This window comes from Phoenix dactylifera, chromosome 2, assembly GCF_051530095.1.
Source record: "Phoenix dactylifera cultivar Ajwa chromosome 2, Ajwa_hap1_PhDact_Kaust_v1.1, whole genome shotgun sequence".
NCBI classification, from domain to species: Eukaryota; Viridiplantae; Streptophyta; class Magnoliopsida; order Arecales; family Arecaceae; genus Phoenix; species Phoenix dactylifera.
In genome coordinates, this window is record NC_143191.1 from 41,929,030 (window position 1) to 41,950,252 (window position 21,223).

At 38.0% G+C, this 21,223-nt stretch overlaps 3 protein-coding genes across 4 annotated transcripts; 1 reads left to right on the forward strand and 2 right to left on the reverse strand.

Moving 5' to 3' along the window:
- Positions 1-296: 296 nt before the first annotated feature.
- Positions 297-4,581, reverse strand: LOC103712749 (amino acid transporter AVT6A-like). 2 transcript variants are annotated; one of them, XM_017844197.5, is made up of 7 exons: positions 4,200-4,436; positions 4,006-4,070; positions 3,298-3,837; positions 2,377-2,529; positions 2,062-2,265; positions 1,001-1,466; positions 297-737 (listed from the first exon to the last, which is right to left on the reverse strand). In XM_017844197.5, the coding sequence occupies exons 3-7, from the start codon at positions 3,719-3,721 to the stop codon at positions 605-607; spliced, it is 1,380 nt and encodes a 459-aa protein (XP_017699686.4). In that variant the 5' UTR covers positions 3,722-3,837; positions 4,006-4,070; positions 4,200-4,436; the 3' UTR covers positions 297-604. The 2 variants fall into 2 exon arrangements, with proteins under 2 accessions (XP_017699686.4, XP_008797590.4); XM_008799368.6 differs by lacking the exon at positions 4,006-4,070 and having other exon boundaries at positions 4,200-4,581.
- Positions 4,582-11,480: 6,899 nt separating this feature from the next.
- On the forward strand, positions 11,481-15,870 carry LOC103712748 (uncharacterized). Its single transcript, XM_026806803.4, has 5 exons — positions 11,481-12,385; positions 13,162-13,778; positions 13,874-13,982; positions 14,395-14,715; positions 15,630-15,870. Exons 1-5 carry the CDS (start codon positions 12,233-12,235, stop codon positions 15,660-15,662), a joined length of 1,233 nt encoding a protein of 410 aa, XP_026662604.3. The 5' UTR covers positions 11,481-12,232; the 3' UTR covers positions 15,663-15,870.
- Positions 15,871-17,283: 1,413 nt separating this feature from the next.
- LOC103712772 (pentatricopeptide (PPR) repeat-containing protein) lies at positions 17,284-20,172 on the reverse strand. The gene has a single exon (XM_008799393.6). The coding sequence runs from the start codon at positions 19,867-19,869 to the stop codon at positions 17,557-17,559; it is 2,313 nt and encodes a 770-aa protein (XP_008797615.5). The 5' UTR covers positions 19,870-20,172; the 3' UTR covers positions 17,284-17,556.
- Between the last annotated feature and the right edge of the window lie 1,051 nt (positions 20,173-21,223).

Genomic DNA, 21,223 nt, shown 5'->3' on the forward strand with positions numbered 1-21,223 from the left:
AAAGAAAAAGTATCTTATACACTCCAATATCTTTCTTTGCGTACGTTAAACTTGCAATTTAACGAAAGAGGAAGCTTATGGTGTAAGATCATCCATCAAATAGCATGAATAAATTAAGCACTGGAATGTACATGATCACACATCTATCTCTCATGATGCTGGATGTATTAAAAAGCTTCTCTGAAGGTATCGCCTTGCTTTCCCTATGTAGAACACAACAGCATTGGAAATATCTAGAGAACAGATGATCACAGGCATTATTAGAGTACATGCACTATGGAGGAAAACGGAAGGAATTAAACCAGTTCAAATTTTATCATTTTTTATTTTTTGACTTCCAGGACAATGCCCAACTTCCACTGGGATGATACACTTCGACAATACACACACATATATCTATCTTTTGACATGTGTACATGTGCTGCAATACATTCAACTCAAACTTATTACCAAACTTATACATCAAGTTACATTTTTTATTACCAAACAGACTAGACTACTGCATGCCGCCCACATCTCCAACCGGGCTCTAAAATAATTCCAATACACTACTCTATGCACGCTAATCTCCAGTCGCTGCTGTCCTGTTTTGGCTAAAGACCATCTAAGCCTCCTTGCTCTTCTGGAAGAGAGAGTAGGCGTCGCTGTATATGGCCACCACATTCGAGAACACAGCAAGCACAATCATGAAAGCGGATAGGATCCTATCACGTTTCGTTGCTATGCCATGAGGATCTCTGGAATGATGAAATAATTAGAATTGTCATTATCAGGAATCAAAAGGAAGAGAAATGGCTCAAGATCAGGGGAAAATTCGATGTCAATCTATCTATACAAGAAATTATATTTCAGAGGATAACTGTTTAGATGTTTGATCTTGGCTTTCAGACTCATGGATCCAGAAGCTAGACAACTATACTCGACATGTTTGGATTTCCAGAAATCTGGCCATGCAATGCAGAGTAGAGTTGGAAGTCCACAGGGAAGTATAGGAGTTTACCTGAGGGTAATGGCTGCAGGAAAGATGAATCCAATACAGACAGCAGCAGTTGCACCAGTAAATTGGAAGGCATCCCAGATACTGGGAATAAAAATTGCAGCCAAGTATATCAGAGAGAGGAGCATCACTGTAATGAACGCAAATCTCCGGTTATCTGAAGACAAAGGACTCGCTGAGGGAAAGATTAGGCCATCAAGGTTGAGTCGGAGCGCAAAGAAGACCATAGGAAAGACGAGCATGATGTGTCCAGCATAGCTCACTCGGACAATGTCATTGAGAATAGAACTGTATGAGATACCGAGATATGAGTCGAAGTTGGCAAGCACGTCATCAAGTATGGAGTCACCAAAGAGAAGGAAAGCAAAGAAGCTTGTAGCTATGTAGACAATAGAGCAGAGGGCTACAGAAGTCTGCACGATTGGTCGAATCTGCGAAGAGTCTTCAAGCTCATTATCAATGCTGTGAACTGCAGAACAACAAAAACACTGCTTAGAGTTAAAAGAATACCCATTTTCCTGGACTCGATAAAAAATAAAACAAGAAGAAACATACGGCAGTCCAAACTGATATTGATATTCTTGAATTCATTCCCAAAGTTTTCTCCCCCTTTTCTTGTAATTGAGTCAACTATAATTAAAGTTCTAACCTCAAGATCCTAATTCAGTGCAAGTTGTGATCTTGAACATTAAAATGGCACGAGACACAAAGAGCCTTTTCCCAATTGCATTAATACGAGCGTAAGAACTTTCGTGGATGTCTTATAATCACAGTAATACAATTTAATCACAATTTGTTGGAAACATATTAAATATCAGATTCCATTGGTCCTCCTGAAGGATAAAATGCACTTATTTTGATAGAAACTATATAAACTGGTACATATAACTAAGTTTTACATGAAAAGAAAGAAACTTATCATTAGTCCTAATATACACTATTGAAAGATAACAAATAATGGAAAAAAGAAAAATAAATCAGCACTAGTGTTCACAAATTAATTCTATTTTTATTACCATGTTTGTATATCAAAAGCAAGAAAGTTCAAGATGGGGAGTGCATACCATTGAAATGGCAGATATATGCAGTGACAACAACAGGGACAGTGGTGAAAAGATTCCAGACAGATGCTAAATCTGATAGTTGGGGAAACAGTCTGGGCATCAGGATGCTTCCATTCAGTAACTTGATGATGGCAATTCCAGCAGTTATAACAACAAAAACAACCGCTAGAGCAACTGATAAGGCTGAAGTGTATCTCAGTGAATCTGCATGCAAAGGAACAGAAATTCTGCATCAATAAGTGAAACTAAAGAGCAAGGGGGGAAAAATGACTTGGACAAGGCATGACATGAAGCAGAGAGTCGGATTAAACTTACCTACACGCTTAAAGCTTGTTAATGGAATGAACACGATGAGGGTTGTAACTAGAAGAACGAAAGCACGGCAAGTCCACCAATGTTCTCCAAACCATCCTTCCAAGATCCCGGAGTGGTGAATGCCACTAGAAGATGTTCCAGAAAGCACATCACCTTGTTGCAGAGGTTAATTGTAAGGTTAATGAAATATCCTTAACTCTCTAAACAGGAAATATTAGAGCAAGTCATACTAGGAGTATTTCATGATGCAATCAGAATGACATAAAAAATAATAATGAACGATAGTCAATTTAGGAACGGATACAGTTGCTGAAAAAGATATATAAGTTGTTCAGAATATATTTTAGTAAGCAACATACAAGCTTCTTATCTTCCAAAATATTTTAACTATTATAAAAATGATCATATGATAGCTTCTGGGATGCCGGATTAGCAGGGTAAATGAGAGAACTGCAAGAGCTGAGTAGTAGCAGATGTAAAGCGTAATGGAAAAGGAAGGTAAACTCTCGAATTATTAAAAAAAATTATATAAATGACAGCACCAAGCACTTGAAAGAAATTACTTTACAGCTTAAACATCCATAACCATTTCAAATATTAAATGTTTAAATGAGCAGCGACAGAATTCACAAGCTTAATATTGCTCTCAATATTTTTAATAAAACCGAAAAAATCATTCTAAAGCAACTCATTCAAATCCACAGGGGAAAGAATTCACGAATTAAAAGAAGAAAAAATATTCAAGGGCTTACTAGAAGTAACAATATCAAATTATTGCCTACCCAGATGCTTACAATGCCAAGGAAATCTAATCGAAAGAATCATGTAATCATAGTGCCCACAGATGTTAAAATGGTAAAATACTGCAACAACCGATGATAACTCGAAATTGGAAATAGAAGAGAAGTTGTGATTTCATACCAATAATAATCATGTACACAATCATCATGCCCATATTATTCACAGTCACACTAATCTGCAACAGCATTCGTCCGAACTTCCCGAACGCATCTCCCATGACTCCTCCATATGAAGTTTCCTTCCCTGCCCGGCTAAACCTGATCAGCATCTCGATCGAAGACTCGGTCAGGAAAGCAACAAAAATGATCATCAAAATCCCAGGGATTAGCCCCAAGACTTTCATGGTGGCAGGCAAGGCCATGATGCCAGCTCCAACAGTGGATGTCGATAGATTAAAAACAGCCCCTGAAAAGGAAGCTCCATTGAATTCACTAAATCCCCCATTTTCCTGGATGGTTGGTAGCAGCGGAGCAGTCTCATCTCGAATCTCCTCATTCTTCCGGCCTCCCTTCCTCTCGATCGGTGGAAGGCTTCCAATTGCCATGTTTGAACTCTTCCAAACGAAGATTGTTTTTTTTTTTTTTTTTGATGGGCTCGGATTACAGAATCCGAATCAAGCTCTTTAAGTTAGCTCCAGTTTCCAACTTTGGCTCCCAGAACCTAAGAATTCGAACAATTTAAAGCCAGAAAAAATCACTTCAGGGATTCAGACCATGGCTAAAAATCTGGAAAAAAAAAAATTATATATCTAACAAAAACCTGATGAGTAATACATTAGTTATAACAAAATTACTCCTTCACAAAGAGATTTCAAATTCAGAGCTTTACTGTGTACATGAGTTCGAATTTAAATTCTAACGCAGCCGGATGCAAGAGCTTTACCACTCAAACAACTTCAAATTTAAATTTTTGAAACGGTCAGACATAGGTAAAAGGAAAAAAAAAAAAAAGTGAAATGGGTTCGATCCAAACAAGATTTTTACAAGAAAATCAAGAACAAGCAGCTACGAAAACCAGCGAACCTTGAAATCGATCAAGAGAAGTCTTTAGCTTGATCCCAGCACCCAATCCAAGATTCGCAACACCCAAAACGGTAATCAGAGACAGAACCCGGGAAGAATAACAAAAAGAAATCCTTCTTCTCTTCCTTGCATCTCATCTTTAAAGTACTCAGAGAAAGGGCTTCCGCCTAGCCGAAGACTTCCACACACTCTTATCTCCGAATGGACCCCTCACTCGGAGAACAAACGCCGAAACTACTGAATTTCTATAATTTTCAATCGCTCTCGATAAAAAGAAGACATTTTTTTATTACACCACCGAGCAGAGCAACGTTCGTCGCCTTCCGGCGGTCGAAATCCCCACGTTTTCGGTGATTCTGTTTGGTATCGCAGCTCATGGCCCGGCCCGAAGAGGCTAGGCCCAAAGCTTAAACCCTAGGGATTGCAAATGGGTTGGATTGACCCGTGATCCGATCTGACCCGTATTAGATCTGACTTGATCCAAATTTTAGGACTCGCAGGGCTAAGTCGGATCCTAAATTTAGACCTATTCTATTTTTCGGGTTGGATTGGGTCTACCCAATTTTGATTCGGATCCGAATCCGATCTGACCCATATTTTTAGGTCAGCTTCTTACTATTTTATAGTAAAACTTTAAATATAAAAATATATAGATCCGAATCCGCCTCGAATCCGACCCCATCCAAATGATGGGGCCAGATCAAAATGTGTAAGCATGAATCTGACCCAACCCATTTGCAACCCTAATGAACACGAGTCGCACAAGCGGCGGTGGCGGCGAGGGGTTAGCAATCCAAAGATCGGCAAGACCCTGAGATTCATCTATAAAGAGCACTCATTCGCTTCTACGAACTCGACAATCGGAAATCGTGAGAATTCCTCCGATTTCTCAGAACAAGTTTCTTCTTTAGTTTTCACTGGAAAGCAATCGTCGGATCTTCACCGGATTAGTTTCTTCTTCCTTTTTGTCTCTTAGTTCGATGGTCTTTGTCGCCATGAATTTGGGCCAGCGAGAAGTCAGAAAAGGTGAAACAGGGTCATCCTTATTTTTCTTCTTTCTCCATGGTTTGCAACCAATGCCGGCCACGACGTTGCTCGAGGCTCTTACCAACGCCGTCACTGCTGCTGGGGCTGCTGCGGGCCGTCATCCCTCAGCTCTTCCATGGCGGGTTGAGAAGGAGAGGGAGAGAGATGTCTCCCCTATTTTGAGTAAAGGAGAAGACTCTCTCTCTCCTCTTTTCTCTCTCTTCTCTCTTGCTGGGTTAAAAGAGTTGAAGAAGGAAGCAGGAAATGCGATAGACCCCAGGTGAACCTCAATAGAGGGTTCCAGATAGTAGGTTTCAATTTATAATTTTTTATTTTAATAATGATTTTAGTACTATAGGGGAACAATTTATGGGATGGGGAGACTGAACAAAGTTCTGGCCCTGCGGTTCCTAAGTGAGGTATTTGTTGAGTTTGTCTTGAGGTAAGAATCTTTGTACTTGATCACCAATATATATATATATATATATATATATATATATATATATATATATATTTATTGATTTGTGCTGCTGGATTTGCATCGTGAGATGGCATCTTAAGATCTGCATTGTGAGATTTACATCGATAGATTTGGTTTGGTATGAGATGGTATATTTTATATAATTTTCGGTGCAGGCATACTTGTATAATTATTATATCTATCTGATATTGAAAATATGATTATATGAACAACAATACCTGAAAATTGTGAGAAATATATTTTGTAAATAGAAAGTGATTTGACAAGAATAACATGCAAATTAGATGGATAAGATATGATTTGGACTAACTCGTCATGGGATAGTCTCCACGTGCTTATGCATAGGATAGTTTCTACGACTTATGCATGGGATAGCCTCCACGAGCTTAGGTGTGAGATAGCCACCATACGCTTACGCGTGGGACAACTTCTACAAGTTTATGCATGGGATAGTCACCACGTGCTTATGCATGGGATTTTGTTTAGCAGTCTTGTACTGGGTCATGATTTTGGTTAGTTCAAAGCCAGAAAAAAATTGCAATAAAACTTAGAATTGAGATATTGAGAAACAGTTGATAAGATAGATAAAACCAACGCCAAATAAAAGGTTCTACTTATTAATATTTGTGATACATATCCCTTTTAATAAGTCGGATATTCGATGTATGTATATTTTGATATTTGTTGGTTTAATTGAGTTATATTGGATGCTTGAAAAGAGATTTCATAATTTATTTTTTTTTATGCCGCTTATTGCTATTTTCAAACTATATTATTATATTGATGTGAATATGCGGAGATTCTTATCGGGATATAAAGCCCACAACCCTTTTTTCTTTTTTTTCAGAGTTGGAGGTTGCAAGTTGTTTACTTGGTTGCTCGCCTATGGTTGAGATCGTAAGGAAAAGAGATAAATAGATAGAGCATTATTACTATCTATTAGATAGATGAATTTAATTCTATGCAAATTTGTTATTTATTATGAAATAAAATTATTTTTGCTTATAGATATTGAAGTTGTAATATATATATATTTTTCGGCCTTCTATAATCTTTTAGAACCTGCTCAAAAAATAAAAAAGTGCGGCCATGTGGCCGACTCGGAACATTTTCAGCCCCTTAGGGCCGGGGGAGGGTAGAGAATTCGCCCCTCCTCAGCTCTTCCACTCTTAACGGTGATCCGAGAGGGAAGGGGATCATACCCAAACCCTTGATGCCGTACCATGGCCTCCAGAGCAGGGTGGTTCTTTGGAACCGGAACCGAAATTGGAAGGTAATTATTGATGGTAAATACTTCAAAACTCCCATGCTCACAGCCATTTATCTGTGGTAAATACTTTCCATTTCGCTCGGTACATGCATCCGAACACGTGCTAAGCTGTTTAATCGCGGAGTGGACACGCTTCGCTATTTCCAGCCACAAATTTAAAAGAGAATTGCCTTTCCCTTGGTCGTCATTCTAGTGATGTCCCACTGGACGCCGGTCGCGAAAGATGCCATTTTAATAAGCTAAAATAGTCACGAGATGACGGATAGTGGTTGGTTAAGCATTTTGTGAAGTTTAATTAACAGAATAAAAAAAACAAAGCCGGGAGAAGGATGTCCCAATGCACATAGGTTCCATCACCCTTCAAGAAGGTCGGATATATATTCAATTTTATTCTTAAATGCAGACTAACTATGTGCTTGAAACTTCCATTGTTACAGTATTTGAGAAGATTAAGACTCTGTTTAGAGAAAGTGTTGGCAGTAGAAATTAAGAAATTACTTTTATACGACAAAATTACCATAAAGGACATTGCATGATATTATACAACAGAGCATAATAAAATATAACATATATTAATATATAAATATATGATATAGTATAATATTACTGCAATGTAATATAATATTATTATAATACAGAAATATAATAGTATATACTATAGCATAATAATTTAATATTATATTAAATTATTTAACATAACATATCAATGTATTATGATATAATGTAATATAATATTATATTTATAGTATAATACAATAATAAAGGTATATAATATTATAATTATTAGCATACATTAATTTTCTGTAATATAATATAATATTAATTATTTAATATAACATATTAATGTATTATAATATAATGCAATATAATATTATATTTATAGTATAATACAATAATAGGAAATAAGAATAATTTTTTTGTACGAAGACTTTTTGTTAGGGCTCCAGCAGATTTTTAAGTTTATGAGGGACAAAGTATGTAATTGTTATATTTTATTATGGATATTTTTGTAAAAAAATAGCTTTCTGACAAAGCTCAAAACAGCTTTTTCGAAAAGTTCTAAAATAGAGTTTCTCATAAAAAGTTGTTTTAGCTTTTCCAGAAAGCTATTTCGAAATTTTTACTAGATATCCTTTTTCATCCAAAAGCGCTTTTAAAGGGTCAGAAAGTACTTTTTGGCCCTCCAAAAGCTCTCTCAAATAGGGCCTAAGTATGCGCAATCTTATCCAATATGTAAAAATATTATTTTCATATTTTGAGCTCTACCAAAAAATTTTTTTTCTTTAATGTTGAGCTGTTTGATAAAATTAACATGACTAAATAAAAAAAATAGGACGACTGCGAATGCACTTATTCTCATATTTTGCTGCCTTGGTAATTTTGCATTTGGTCAACGTATTTGTATCGTGCCAATTCTCATAAGTTTGCACTCGTTCTTCATCATCCACACATGGAAAGAAAGAGAAGTCATATATGTGGCTGAACACCTCGTAGTATCTTTCAAGCAAAAACCACTCTGCCCATCTTGGAGCAAACGATATTTTAGTAATATTAGGAGATACAAGGGAAAATCTTGTTTGCCCCCATTAGGACTGTTCATGGTTTAGTCATGGACACCAAAAGATATCAAATATTAAATAAATTTAATCTGAAGTACGATTAAAAATATATATAATTTAAGCTCGGGGCACGTATCCTCTATGCGTCAAAATATGATATTCTATTATTTTTAAATCTTATAAATATGCAACTTTTTGTGTGCTTGAAAGGGATTTGATAAGTAACGTCGTTTTACTTGGCCTACTCACCCTTGCGTGCTTCGATTGCTGAGCGGCGAGGGAAAGAGCTTCCATTCGCCATCCTCAAAGTCTTATGACGCGCCAGGTACTTTTCAATTTGATATGGCAAGACGGGGTGTGATTTAAACAAATTGTAGACGGTAGATAATACTATTTTTTAGTACAGATGCTGCCTTATTGCGTACTAAATGCCAGATAGTACAGAAAAAAATATAAATATAATTATATGATTTACCTTGTTAAAAGATTATTTTTTTTATTTTTTACTATGGCGGGTGTGAGACTACACGAGTTCAGACATACTCAATAAAATCAGAAAACAACATATCATGAATAACCTAGGCAACTCTTCTTTCCGGATTCACAATGTGCAGTCAGAGTGATTGGCCACATAAGTACTAGGGAAGAGGAGGTGCAAGTATTCAAAGTTTCTTAAAATGGTTAGGAGTTAAGAGATAACATGTGAATGTTAAGCCTTTACGCAGGGATAGATATTAAATACTAGATTGTATGGAAGAAAAAAAATAGGTTTAATTATATAAATTACCTTGTTAGAAGGATGCTTGAGAGAGTGTTGGATGATTAGATATGGCTTCTACTTAGGGCTCGTTTGGTTTGCGGAAAGCATTTTCCTTCCTAGGAATATGATTTCTGGGAAGCAGATTTCTAGGAAGAGGATGCCTAAGAAAGTATTTTTGGCATGTTTGGTTAACCATGAGAAAGTGACAGATTTTCAAAATGCTTATGTTTGGTTAACCACACACTTTTTAAAGAAAGTTATGTATAATTTCTATTATACCCTTAATAAAAATTAGGTCTTTAATGCCTCTTTAATGCTTCTTTAATGCTGAAGGGCCTTTTTGGAAAAAAAATAAAAATGGAGTAATTTTCACCTCATGGGAAAGTAACTTTCCCATATTTCTTATGGGAAAGATTTTTCCATGAAATGTAGGAATCATATTCTCATGGAAATACAATTTTTCCATCTCTCACCTTTGAAAACTCCAACCAAACAAGAAGCATGTTATTACTTTTCCATTGACCACACTTTTTCCCCTTCTTTTCCGCAAACCAAACGAGTCCTTAGTAATAGAAAAGAGGAGGTGCAATTATTCAAATGTCCATAAAATGCCTTGGAGGTGGAGAAAACATGTGAATGCTAAGCTTTTATGAAGACGTAGATATTAAATGCTAGATTGTAGAGAAGAAAATATTGGTGTAATTATATGAAGTACCTTGTTGGAAGGATGCTTGAGATAGCATTGGATGGTTGGTTATGGCTTCTATTTAGTAATAGGAAAAAGGAGGTGCAATTATTCAAATTTTCTTAGAATGCTTGTGAGTTGCAGATGACATGGGAATGCTAAGTCTTTATGCAGGTGCAGATGTTAGATGGACCCTAATACATCACATCTAAGTATTATCTATCGATAAATGATCAAATAAAAATTCAATATGTTGATTCATGGAGGTCAGCTAGCCCCAAAAGAGGGTTCGCACGACATGATCCATATCCAATGAACCATACGGTAGGACGAGTTGTGAGTACATCATTTTACGTGGCATAGCATGCGAGGCACTTAAGGTCTAAATTAAAATTTTTATATTAGTTCAACATGTTGTATTCTATTTCAATGTGGTATGTACGTTCATATATGATTCATGCAATATTATCAATATGATAGCATATTAGTGGCTCGGTGTTATTGCGATAGATATGACGATTGTTTCGAGAAGTGTTGTTTTTGCTCAAGAATACAGATGCACAACTCAAAATTATATCATACAGATGCACACTGAAAATTATATCTTTCAATTCCTATTCTCCTAATATATTCATAATTTTTCCGCATGAGCAATCAAAAATTATTCAAAGTTAATTCAGCAATTCATGATTTTTATAATTTACTCAAATTATTTATGATTTTTATGAGAAAATAAATGATGATGTTACCTATTAATTTTTGCAGTGGATATTGCTGCATTTATAGTTGTCATCTCCCTATTTTTTATTTTCACTCAGAGACTATCCTGCCCATGTTTTTTACCTGCGTCATGGAGGCAGATCACTCTACTCCCGCGGTGATTGGTTAGGGTTGGTAGCTGCGCGGGCACAGCGTATGCGAGAGGCTCCTGGCCACGGAGGATCCCAATATTTTTAGTGCAGCTTATAAAAAAAAAAAAAAGGTAGCCAGGCCCATGACCAAGTCCCGGACAAAGGCGATTAGGACCCGCTCCTTTTTTTATTTTTTATAAAAAGGACACGCCTTTTAATTATCATACTAATTCAATCTAATGATCGTTTACCACGTGCATCAATACACCTAAAAAGATTAAAAAATAGAAGACAAAGAAAAGAAGAACAAACTCAAACTCTCCGAGAAAAACTCTCCCACATAATGTACAACATAAGAGGCAACCCAGTCAAGTGCATTGTTCGCCTTCCAATAAATATTAGTGCTCCGAAAAGAAACAAATATTTTCACAAGCCCGTAGATATCTCAAACTCTTTCAGAAAAAACTCACTTGAATCATGCAAAGCATAGGAGATAACCCAGTCAACAGCACTGTTCGTCTCCCAATAAATATGAATCCCCGGAAAGAAACAAACTTTCCCACAAGCCTGCAGATATCTCGAACTCTTTCAGAAAAACTCTTCTAAATAATGCATAGTATAGAAGGCAATTCAATCAGCAACATTATTCACCTCCAAATAAATATGAATACCTCAGAAAGAAACAAACCTTTCCATGAGCCCGCAGATATTTTGAAGCAACAGGTGCTGGTCAACGTGGCTACATTTCTATTTCCAAAGTTTATCGCCAACCGAACCATTGCTGCTACTTTGGAATAAAAAGTTGTTGGCCGTTTGCTTCTGGTCATGATACCAAAGATTAATCACCGTCTGAATCATTTCTTGTATACCGCATAAAAAGTTTTTTTTTGTGGCATTATTTTTAGAAGCTTGTTTTCGGATACCAAAAACGTTTTTGTTTTCTAGCTTTTGTCTTCTTTCTCTAATCCTACTCCAGCCATGGATTCTGTTTCACCCACAAAATCCAATAAAGATATCTGGGTTTCTCAGACCATACTTTTACTTGAATGTTTTATTTGATATTATCTGTTTCTGATTTTTCTGACCTTGTTTCTCTGTGTAAGGCTGAATTCTTAAGCTGTCATTTTTGCTGCTGGATTTTTGAGCTCTCTCCCCACGTGTTCAACTTTGAAAGGCCATCGACTTTGGTCATCATCTCGATATTTTATTTCATATGGCTGGGTTTGAACGTTTCTTGTAGCAGCAACCTTGGAAGCATTCAACTTGTTAACATTGGTGACCACGTCGACGCTTTGATTACAGTTTATTTATTAGCAGCTTTATCTTCTGCAGTCCAACGAAGCTCAACCGTCGTCTCCTCGAGCATCAACTCTGGTCCTGTGCGTGCCTGAGGGGAAAACCATGGCATCTTTCTCGATCGAGGAGTTCCTCGGCGAAGGGGCTCTGAAAGGCCTCATCCCTAAGCTTGTGGCAGGTGGCTGGGATGATGTACCTACAATAAAAATGATGAATTCTGAAGACATGGATTGGATCAAATTGACGCAGCAGCAGAAGGTTTTGCATTCTTTTTCCGAATTATATTCATGTGCCCTCAATTTAATTGATTCTTCGAACAAAGACTATTCTCTCTCTTTTGCATTGATGTATGTTGAGTTATGTGAAATTGTTCTGATTGCCTTCCTTGAATGAAATGGTTGGTTGCTTGTTCCTCCAAACAAATAAATGAAAAAAAAAAAAGAAACAGTTAATTACTTGATTGAGTTTATGTTGTATTAAATTTCAGGAAATCACTTGACCCTCCTAATAAGTTTGGTTAGGTCGAAGCTTTCTCCCTTTCGTTCTTCTGTCTGATATCTGTCTTCCTTGATTAGTTTTCAGGCTTTTATTTTAAGATACAAATATTCCTGAACTTTTTTTCCCCCCACTGTTACTACTGGGTAATAAAATGATGAAATTCTTCTTCTTGTTTGTTGTTGAAAGAAGCATGGTAGCTGTTTTGGGCATTTTATGAACTTGCTTGCTTCCGTCTTGATGTTTGGCATCTTAAGAGAGAAAAAAACAACATAAAGGTCAACTTCCATATTTAATTCTTCCTCCTTATTTCAAGATCTTAAAAAGGAATATTTATCTGAATCAAATAACACAGTTGCTAGTATTCCAGTTGAATGATTGAAGATATTGGCATTCTTGATGGATTTTTTTTTGCCATATTCAAATACTTCTTCTCAGATGAATCATTCATTGAACTGCATATACTTTACCTCACTGATGTTTGCACTGAAGTCCGATCTCAATGATGGATGGATGAACTTCGTATTGCATTTCTTCAGGATGCGTTGGAGCTCAGGTCATATCTGCACGACCGATCCTTGATGGAATATGCTGATAGGCTAGAATCCTCCAGGAAGTCTCTAGCTGAGCTTCTCAGTACAAGCACTTTGGAGCTTTCGTCGCAGTTCGGCATGAAGAGAGGCCATGTTGCACGTTTCATCGATCGAGCAAGTGCTTGCAGGGTTTCCATGCCACCCTCATATGTTCTTCCTGCCAGGGAAAGAAGCATGTCTTCTATCAGCAGTAGTCAAGGGGATGAACCTTCTAAAACTACAGAGAAGTTGCAACATGTCAAGACCCCCTTAAAGGTAAGCTCATATCAGGAAAGGTCTGTCGAGCAATCGGCAGCAGGCTTGAAAATCAGTGAAGGATATGTCTTTAAGGGTATAGTTGCTGCGGAACCTGCTGAGCCAAGGCTATGTGGTTGGATCCAACCTCCTCCAATAGTGGAACAAGTTGCTCCATACTCCTCCATAGAAAACATCTCAGTTCAGAAGCTTACCCCTGAGTATAAAGTTGGCATGGCGCGTTTGGTGACTACAAAGGCTCCACCTATGAAAGCTTCAGAGCTATGGAAGCAGAAACCAACTATTTTACTTTGTGTTCGACGCCCTGGGTAATGATCATTATTGATTTCACCCATTCAATCTGAACTTTCTATTTTTCCAGCATTGCATAATTAGTTGCTTATGCTTATGCTTACATGTGCAGGTGTGTTATGTGCAGAGCTGAGGCTCATCAGCTCTATTCAAGAAAACCAATATTTGATGCCATGGGATGTCAGCTGGTAGCTGTTCTACATGAGCAAATAGAATCTGAGGTAATGTTTATGATCATTTAGTTTGAGCTCTTGCTATATACCTTCTCTTGAGATCAATCCAGGTACTTAAAAAAAGTGATTTATTGGAAACCAGCAAATAATTCTCAAGTTTTCAGCAAAAAGTAGGACTTTCAGAGAATAATCGATAAAAAAAAATATGCCTATTGTAGTTCTGTGAATAATTTATGTTTTCTTTGGATATTCCATGAATAATTCTTAAACTTTTTGAACTGCTCGTATTCATTGTGCTGTTTTTGATGGATTTTTTCAAAAGTATATCGCAGTTGTTTCAATTTTTAATCTCTGACATACCTCCAACAAATATATCCAAAATTTTGCCTGAGCAAAACATTTCCATATCCCAACCTTGTTAATATGGACACAAGTGAATTGTTTGTTTTGATGATTCCAGATTAGCGATTTTTGGCCTCGATATTGGGGTGGGGCTGTGATTCTTGACCGATCCATGGATTTCTTTAAAGCTCTTGGAGGAGGAAAGCTTCTTAAAAACAAGTTTATAACAGGGTTTCTTTTCAACCCTCGTGCTATTGCAAATTACAAGCGTGCAAAGGCCACAGGATTCCAAAAAAACTACAAAGGGGAAGGTGAAATCATGGGTGGACTGTTTATCATTGGCAGTGGTAAAACTGGCATTGCCTACCAGTTCATTGAAAGGAATTTTGGGGATTGGGCACCTACTGCTGAAGTCATCGATGTATGCAGCCGGTTGCAGGTATTTTTGTCACAAATGATATTTATTTTGTTGAAGTAAATTTACCAACTTGTAGTTAAAATACCACTTTAGAATTGTTTGGTAATTCATTACCTATAAAATCTTGTTGCTCCATAACAGATTTGCATGCTGATTTAATATGAATGTAATAAATATTGAATACTGTGATTAACATAAATCAGTTTTCAATTTAGATCATGCATCCATAGTGTTTGGAGGTGAGAACACTGCAAAAAATTAGTTTGATTTGGAAGATGCATAACTTGTGGTTTCTATTTGTTTGGTAAGTTCTAGGATTAGCACTGATCACTGAAAAAATGGAAAGCTACACCCCTTCCCTTTCTACGTTTCCCTCTAACGAGGGGTTTGCAAGATCATGAGTTCGTTTAAGGCATTGTATGCTAAGAAAATAAAAGAAGAGAAAAGTAAGTCAATGGAAGATAAGAAAAGAAACAAAAACAAGAATCTTATAATGTTTGGGTAAGCAAATTGCAGAATAAAGCTATAGAGAATGCGGATTGAATGTTGTTCTAAGTTATTCTTATCTACTACCCCTTTTGCTATTCTCTCTAAGTCAATAACTCACTGGAGAAGAAAAACTTTAGGTTAAACAGATAATGTTGGCGCCTAAATGTTACCTCTTTCTTTCTCTCAAATTTCCTTTTCTTTGCAAACAATGGATAAGAAAAATTTTGTCTTTCTTCTTCTCTCTCACTTACTTAGCAATGAAACAGAACCAGGTGGATTGAAGAAGGAAATTAATGGTTTCAGTAATTTACACTTTCAGCTCAATATTTTAACGTTCCTTACTCCATATGAGCTTCTTGCTTCAATAACTTATGAGAGCATATTTTGAGTTGCTTGTTTCATTTGCTTATAATTTGGAAATTTAACAGTGCTTTTACTTTGTGCAGAGGGAGCTGCCAAGTCAAGGCGAGTCGCTATAGAGAAACCCATGTAGGGTATGAACCGCTTGTCAAGATTTGGGCATTCATTTGAGGAATTGTTTGCCTTATGTCACTAGAACTCTTTTACAGAGGTCTATAGTTTCTTGAAGCTAGGAAAAATATATTGAATTCGCATTCTTTTATTATAAGATTGGGTTTGTACTATGTGGAACAACTTCAGTTGTTATAGATATATGGAGTTTTCCTATTGTTATTTGCTCTTTATTTTATTTTTCTTCTCTCTCGATAAATACAGAGCCATATAATGAGAGACAATGGATGCCAAAGTTTGCCGCCTCGGTACCAGACCCCGTACCGGTATCACACTAGTACTGTGTCGGTATGGTACGGTACAAAATTTTCCCAGCATACTGAGTCTCAGTACACCTCCTGTTTCAGATATCGGTATCAAATTGGTATGGCACGGTACGTCCCATACCACCCAATTTGGGTCAGTACGGCGAACCATAATGAAAACATTATAGGTTTAAGTCCTCATCCTAAATAAACATGTAAGCTTTAAAGATATATAAACCAAAATAGAGCACAGTCAAACAAAATGGAATTAGATAGGTTTGAGACGACTCTCTATCTGCCATAAGCTGAATCTAAACTGAAAGGTAACCACGGAAAGTGGCCAAACAGATTAAAACCATTCAAGTTCAGCCAATACCTGTCATGCTTGAAGTTCAACTTTGTGTTGCAAAACATACATGTCCTAGCATAACCCAGGCAGCTATATTTGCTAGGCCATACCAATTTCAAGATCACTCTCTTTGCCACTGAATTGGCTGTAGAAGAGGCATCTGCACTATAAAGCAGAAGTAAAACATGGCTTGCATTTGCACATAATACAGAAAGCTTTTGTCAAATAACAGTAACAAACATATAGTTGCATTAAGAATCAAAAAGACTAATAAAATAATATGTAATTGAAGATCACATATAACTATTACACTGGCTGAGGTGTCATGCGAAAGCCCATGAAAAATGCAATACAACTAGACGCTACTGTTGCAACCCCCCCCCCCCCCCCCGCGAAAAAAAAAAAGAAGAAGAAGAAAAAGCAAAACAAACCAAAGTAGTTTTGCTGGACTCCCAAAATTGGCCTATTCCTTGGTTCACATGATAACCCTAGCAAGGTGCTGTTGTAAAATTCCCTGAAGTCGCCACAACTCTAATCATGTTTGCAGAATCATTATATCTGTCTCATTATCATCTTTACTACCAGAGCCATCGGAAGCCAACAAAATCTGGACTACCTTCAGATTATCTCCAATACTGTATATAGAGGTTTCTGAAATATTAGCCCCTTCGAACTCTTGTTCCATTTCTCAAATGGGATCACAAGAAACAGGTCCTATATTTTGGGTGCCAGGTATGGATTCTAGCTGACATATGCTTCAATCTGTGCCAGAAACTATCAATTCCCAATCCTATAAAATAAAAGAACACTTTATCCATGAAGTAATAGAAACTTTTTCATCAAAATTCTTCTGCATAATTCAAACAACCATTGCTATAAATATGTGCTGATGTTTGTTTTATATATTCCATATCATTTTGCAATGGTATGCTTCTGCTGTACTTATAGATTAAAATTTTCCTCTCTTCAAAAATGTTTATTTTGTCATCCAAATATTATGACAAGGTTAAATAAATCAGTTGCTTGAAGCAACTGATGAATGATTAGCTCAGTCATTTACTGATGAATGTGCCTAATCTTTTCATGTATAAATTGTTGGAAATTTACTTCCAACTTGAACAATACTGTCTGCACAGGTTTCTGAACTTTCTAGTTTGTTGCATGAATTGTATCTGACAATCTTGGAACAGATTGATAAATCCTCCTTGATGCGATTCTTTGGGTTTGTCTGGGTTGAAAATTATTTCATCACCAGAAATCTCCACAAGAGCACACTCCATTACTAAACTTGTGGAATCGAACAGCATCTCTCACAAGAATTTCACGGTCAACTATCTTAGAAATGAACTTGGTTGCATTGTGGCAATCTCCACAAACACGGAGGTTTTTAACTACTCTTATCGGCAATTCTTGAGGTATAAAAATCAAACCAAAAGCAATGGCAAGCTTCTCGCTATGATGGTTAAGCATATTCATCTTCTCAGCCTCCCCTACATCATGCAAAACAGAACTCATATCAGGTTTGTATCCTTCCTCAACCATCTTCAAATGGAGCTTCTCTAGCTCAGCGTATATTCTTTCCGAGTAGGGGTGGGACTGGTCGTCAGCTGAAAAAATGTGCACCTTATTCTTGTGCTTGATCCAACTGCAACCAGGCTCCTTCCTCACTCTTCTATCTCTCATTCCCCTCCTTAACCGAGCAACTTCATCCCATTTTCCTCTCGCCGCATACATATTTGATAGCAATACATAGCTTGCAGGGTTCTGTGGATCAAGTTCCAATAGATTTTCTGCTGCCCATTTCCCAAGTTCCATGTTGCCATGGACCCTGCATGAGCTCAGCAGTGTCGCCCACCCAATTGCATCAGGGAGACAAGGCATCTGCTTAATAAAATCCTCAGTCTCTTTCAACCTTCCTGCTCTGCTAAGTAGATCAATCATACAAGTGTAATGATCAGCTATGGGAGTTATTCTATGTTCTTCCACCATAGAATTGAAGTAGCTATATCCTTTCTCCACAAGCCCTGCTCGACTACAAGCAGATAAAACACCAATGAATGTAATGCCATCAGGCTTCACTCCCTCAATCAACATTTTTTCAAACAATTCTATCGTCTCTTTTGCCTTTCCAAACTGAGAATAGCCCGAAACTAATGCAGTCCATGAGACCTGGTCCCTAATCTGCATCTCCTTGAACAGCCGGTGCGAGTCTTCAGTGCTTCCACACTTTCCATATAAGGTAACAATCGCATTAGACACAGTAATAAATGAGATCAACCCTGAGACTAGTGCTCGACAGTGAAACTGCGCACCCTCTTCCAAGCTAGCTAGATTGGCGCAAGAGCTGATCACACTACCAAGGGTAAAATCATCTGGCTCGATACCATTCCTTTGCATTTCACAGAAAATCTTCATGGCTTGCTCACTACATCCATTCTGGCCATAACCCACAAGCATTGCAGTCCATGACACAATGTTTTTGAATGCCATTCTCCTAAAAACTACTTCTGCCAACCTTATGCTCCTGCACTTTGAATACATATCTACAAGAGCACTCCCTACAAAGACGTTGTTGTCATAATATGTCCTATTTATATAGGCATGAACCTGCTTCCCCTGTTCCAGAGCCGAAAGACCACCACACGCAGTCAGAACACTTCCAAAAGTATATTGATCAATACCTACACCCTGTGCTCTCATATCTCTGAAAAAACTAAGGGCTTCCAATTCCAGCCCATTCTGGGTTAGACCGGTGACCATTGTGGTCCATGAAATGGAGTCTCTTTCAGACATCTCTCCAAACAATTGCTTTGAGTCCTCAACCATGCCACACCGAAGCAACCCCGTGATCATGGTGTTATACACTACCAAATTCTTCTCCTCCATCCTCTCAAAAACATGTCTTGCTTCGCCAAGGAGCCCTACTTTAGAATACATGTCAACCAAAGGACTACCCACAAAGACATAGCGTTCAAATCCATACTTTATGATTTGACAATGGACTTGCCGACCCAAGTCAGCGGATGACCGAGCCGATGCAAGAATCAGCATTGTCGAAAACGTGATGCGGTTCGGTGCCGCTTGTCCCTCTCTTAACATAGCTCGGTAGGCCTCAAACGCTTTTTTTGCGGAGCCGTGGCCCGCGAATCCCGATACGAGGGAATTCCATGAGACGCAGTCCCTCTCGGGCATCGAGTCGAACATCTGCTCCATATCATAGAGGCATCCGGACTTGGAGTAGGCCGAGAGGACAGCATTCCAGGAGAAGAGGTTTGGGTGGGGGATTTGGTCGAACACGCGGCGGGCCTGGGCAGGGAGGGCGGCATTGGAGTAGGAGGTGATGAGGGTGTTATAGAGGAAGGTGTCGATGGGGTTTAGGGCTCTGAGGATGACGCAATGGAGCTTCTTGAGGTGGGATTGGTTGTTGGGTTGGGAGCAGAGCTTTAGGAGGGAGGCATAGTGGTTCGAAACAGAGGATGGCATCACCGGAAGGGGAGGGGTAGAAGAACGGGTAAGGTCCTTGAAAAAAAGGAGCGGTTTTGATGTACGTGTAGGGGGCATATATGGAATTGTGATGTGGGGTTTGGTTCGGATTGAAAATACTTACCGACTTCTTTTTTTTTGAAAGGAAATACTTGCCGACTTCTGAATCTGAGTACTAGCACGATACAAACGAACACCTGTGCTTCAAGATTTCCCGAAGGATCTTATTTTATGGAAGTTCTTGATTCGCGCCAAGCTACGTGTTCACAAGAAGCCAATCATAATACGAGATGTATAGAAGTCATTATTATGGGCCGATACCTATGGATACTACACCTCGAAATTGACCACAGCAGACATAGCAGACCAATAAATAGAAGCTCGACCAACAGAGATGGACATGGAGAGTCCTTTAAATTTCAAATTCTCTCCCTCCAGTTGGTAACAGCTCGATCATGATTGTAAATAGTTTCTTTAATTATGCGATGTGCAATGATCTGTATGGGCAAGATGAGTGGGCATGATCCTCGGATGAGACGCACAATCTATTACCAAAATAGCTAGCGCATGTTCTCAATGTACTCGGCAACTAGTGCTAGCTCTCGTCTATATAAACCACACTTGAGGAACCCTCTAGATAAGTTTTCTAAGTTCTCCAAATTCTCTAAGTACTCTTTCGATCCTATTATGATATTATTCTGCCACTCTCATAACACCTTCGTTGTTTTTTGAAAGCTGTCTGAATTAGGCATCCGAGAGTCTCCATCGGTTCCTCTCTGGTAAGTGATTTTCCTTTGTCTATATTGTTTTAGGTCGGATCCGGCATCAAAATCACAGTTCGCGTCTAGCTTTCTCCATTCTTTTTTATCTTGGAGACATGCAACAACCCCTAAGCTGACCCCTCCGACCAGAACAACAAATAGGGCAACCTCTCCAGCGACCTCATCAACACGGCACCTGGGTCGGGCCAAATCTCAACAGGAACACTATCAAAATGGATTTATTAGCAAATGTCTAGCAAGGTAATCAAGTTGAGGGTTTTTGCTATGACAAGGGGAGTAACAATTTAGTCTTCTCTATGTCATCAAAATACAATCTTTTTACATCCTTTGAACAAGAATCTGGTATTATTGTACATTCTCCCTGGAACTCATGAATTGTTTGTCTGGCAGGGAGCCTCATGAAATATAACAATTATTGTCGTAGGTTTACTTCTAGTATATTGTCACATTATCTAGTGCTTCACATCATGTAATATACTCCTCAGGATTTCTAGATACTAAATCACCTCACAAGAGTGCCCCACATTCAACATGAAACTCATGATGAGTGCCTAAATGATTAATTCTTGACAGTTGGACAAAGATCATGGCATGTCCTTGCTGTTGCACCCATAATGCAGCTTTGGAGGGTTCCATGCTCTCCTGTCAGT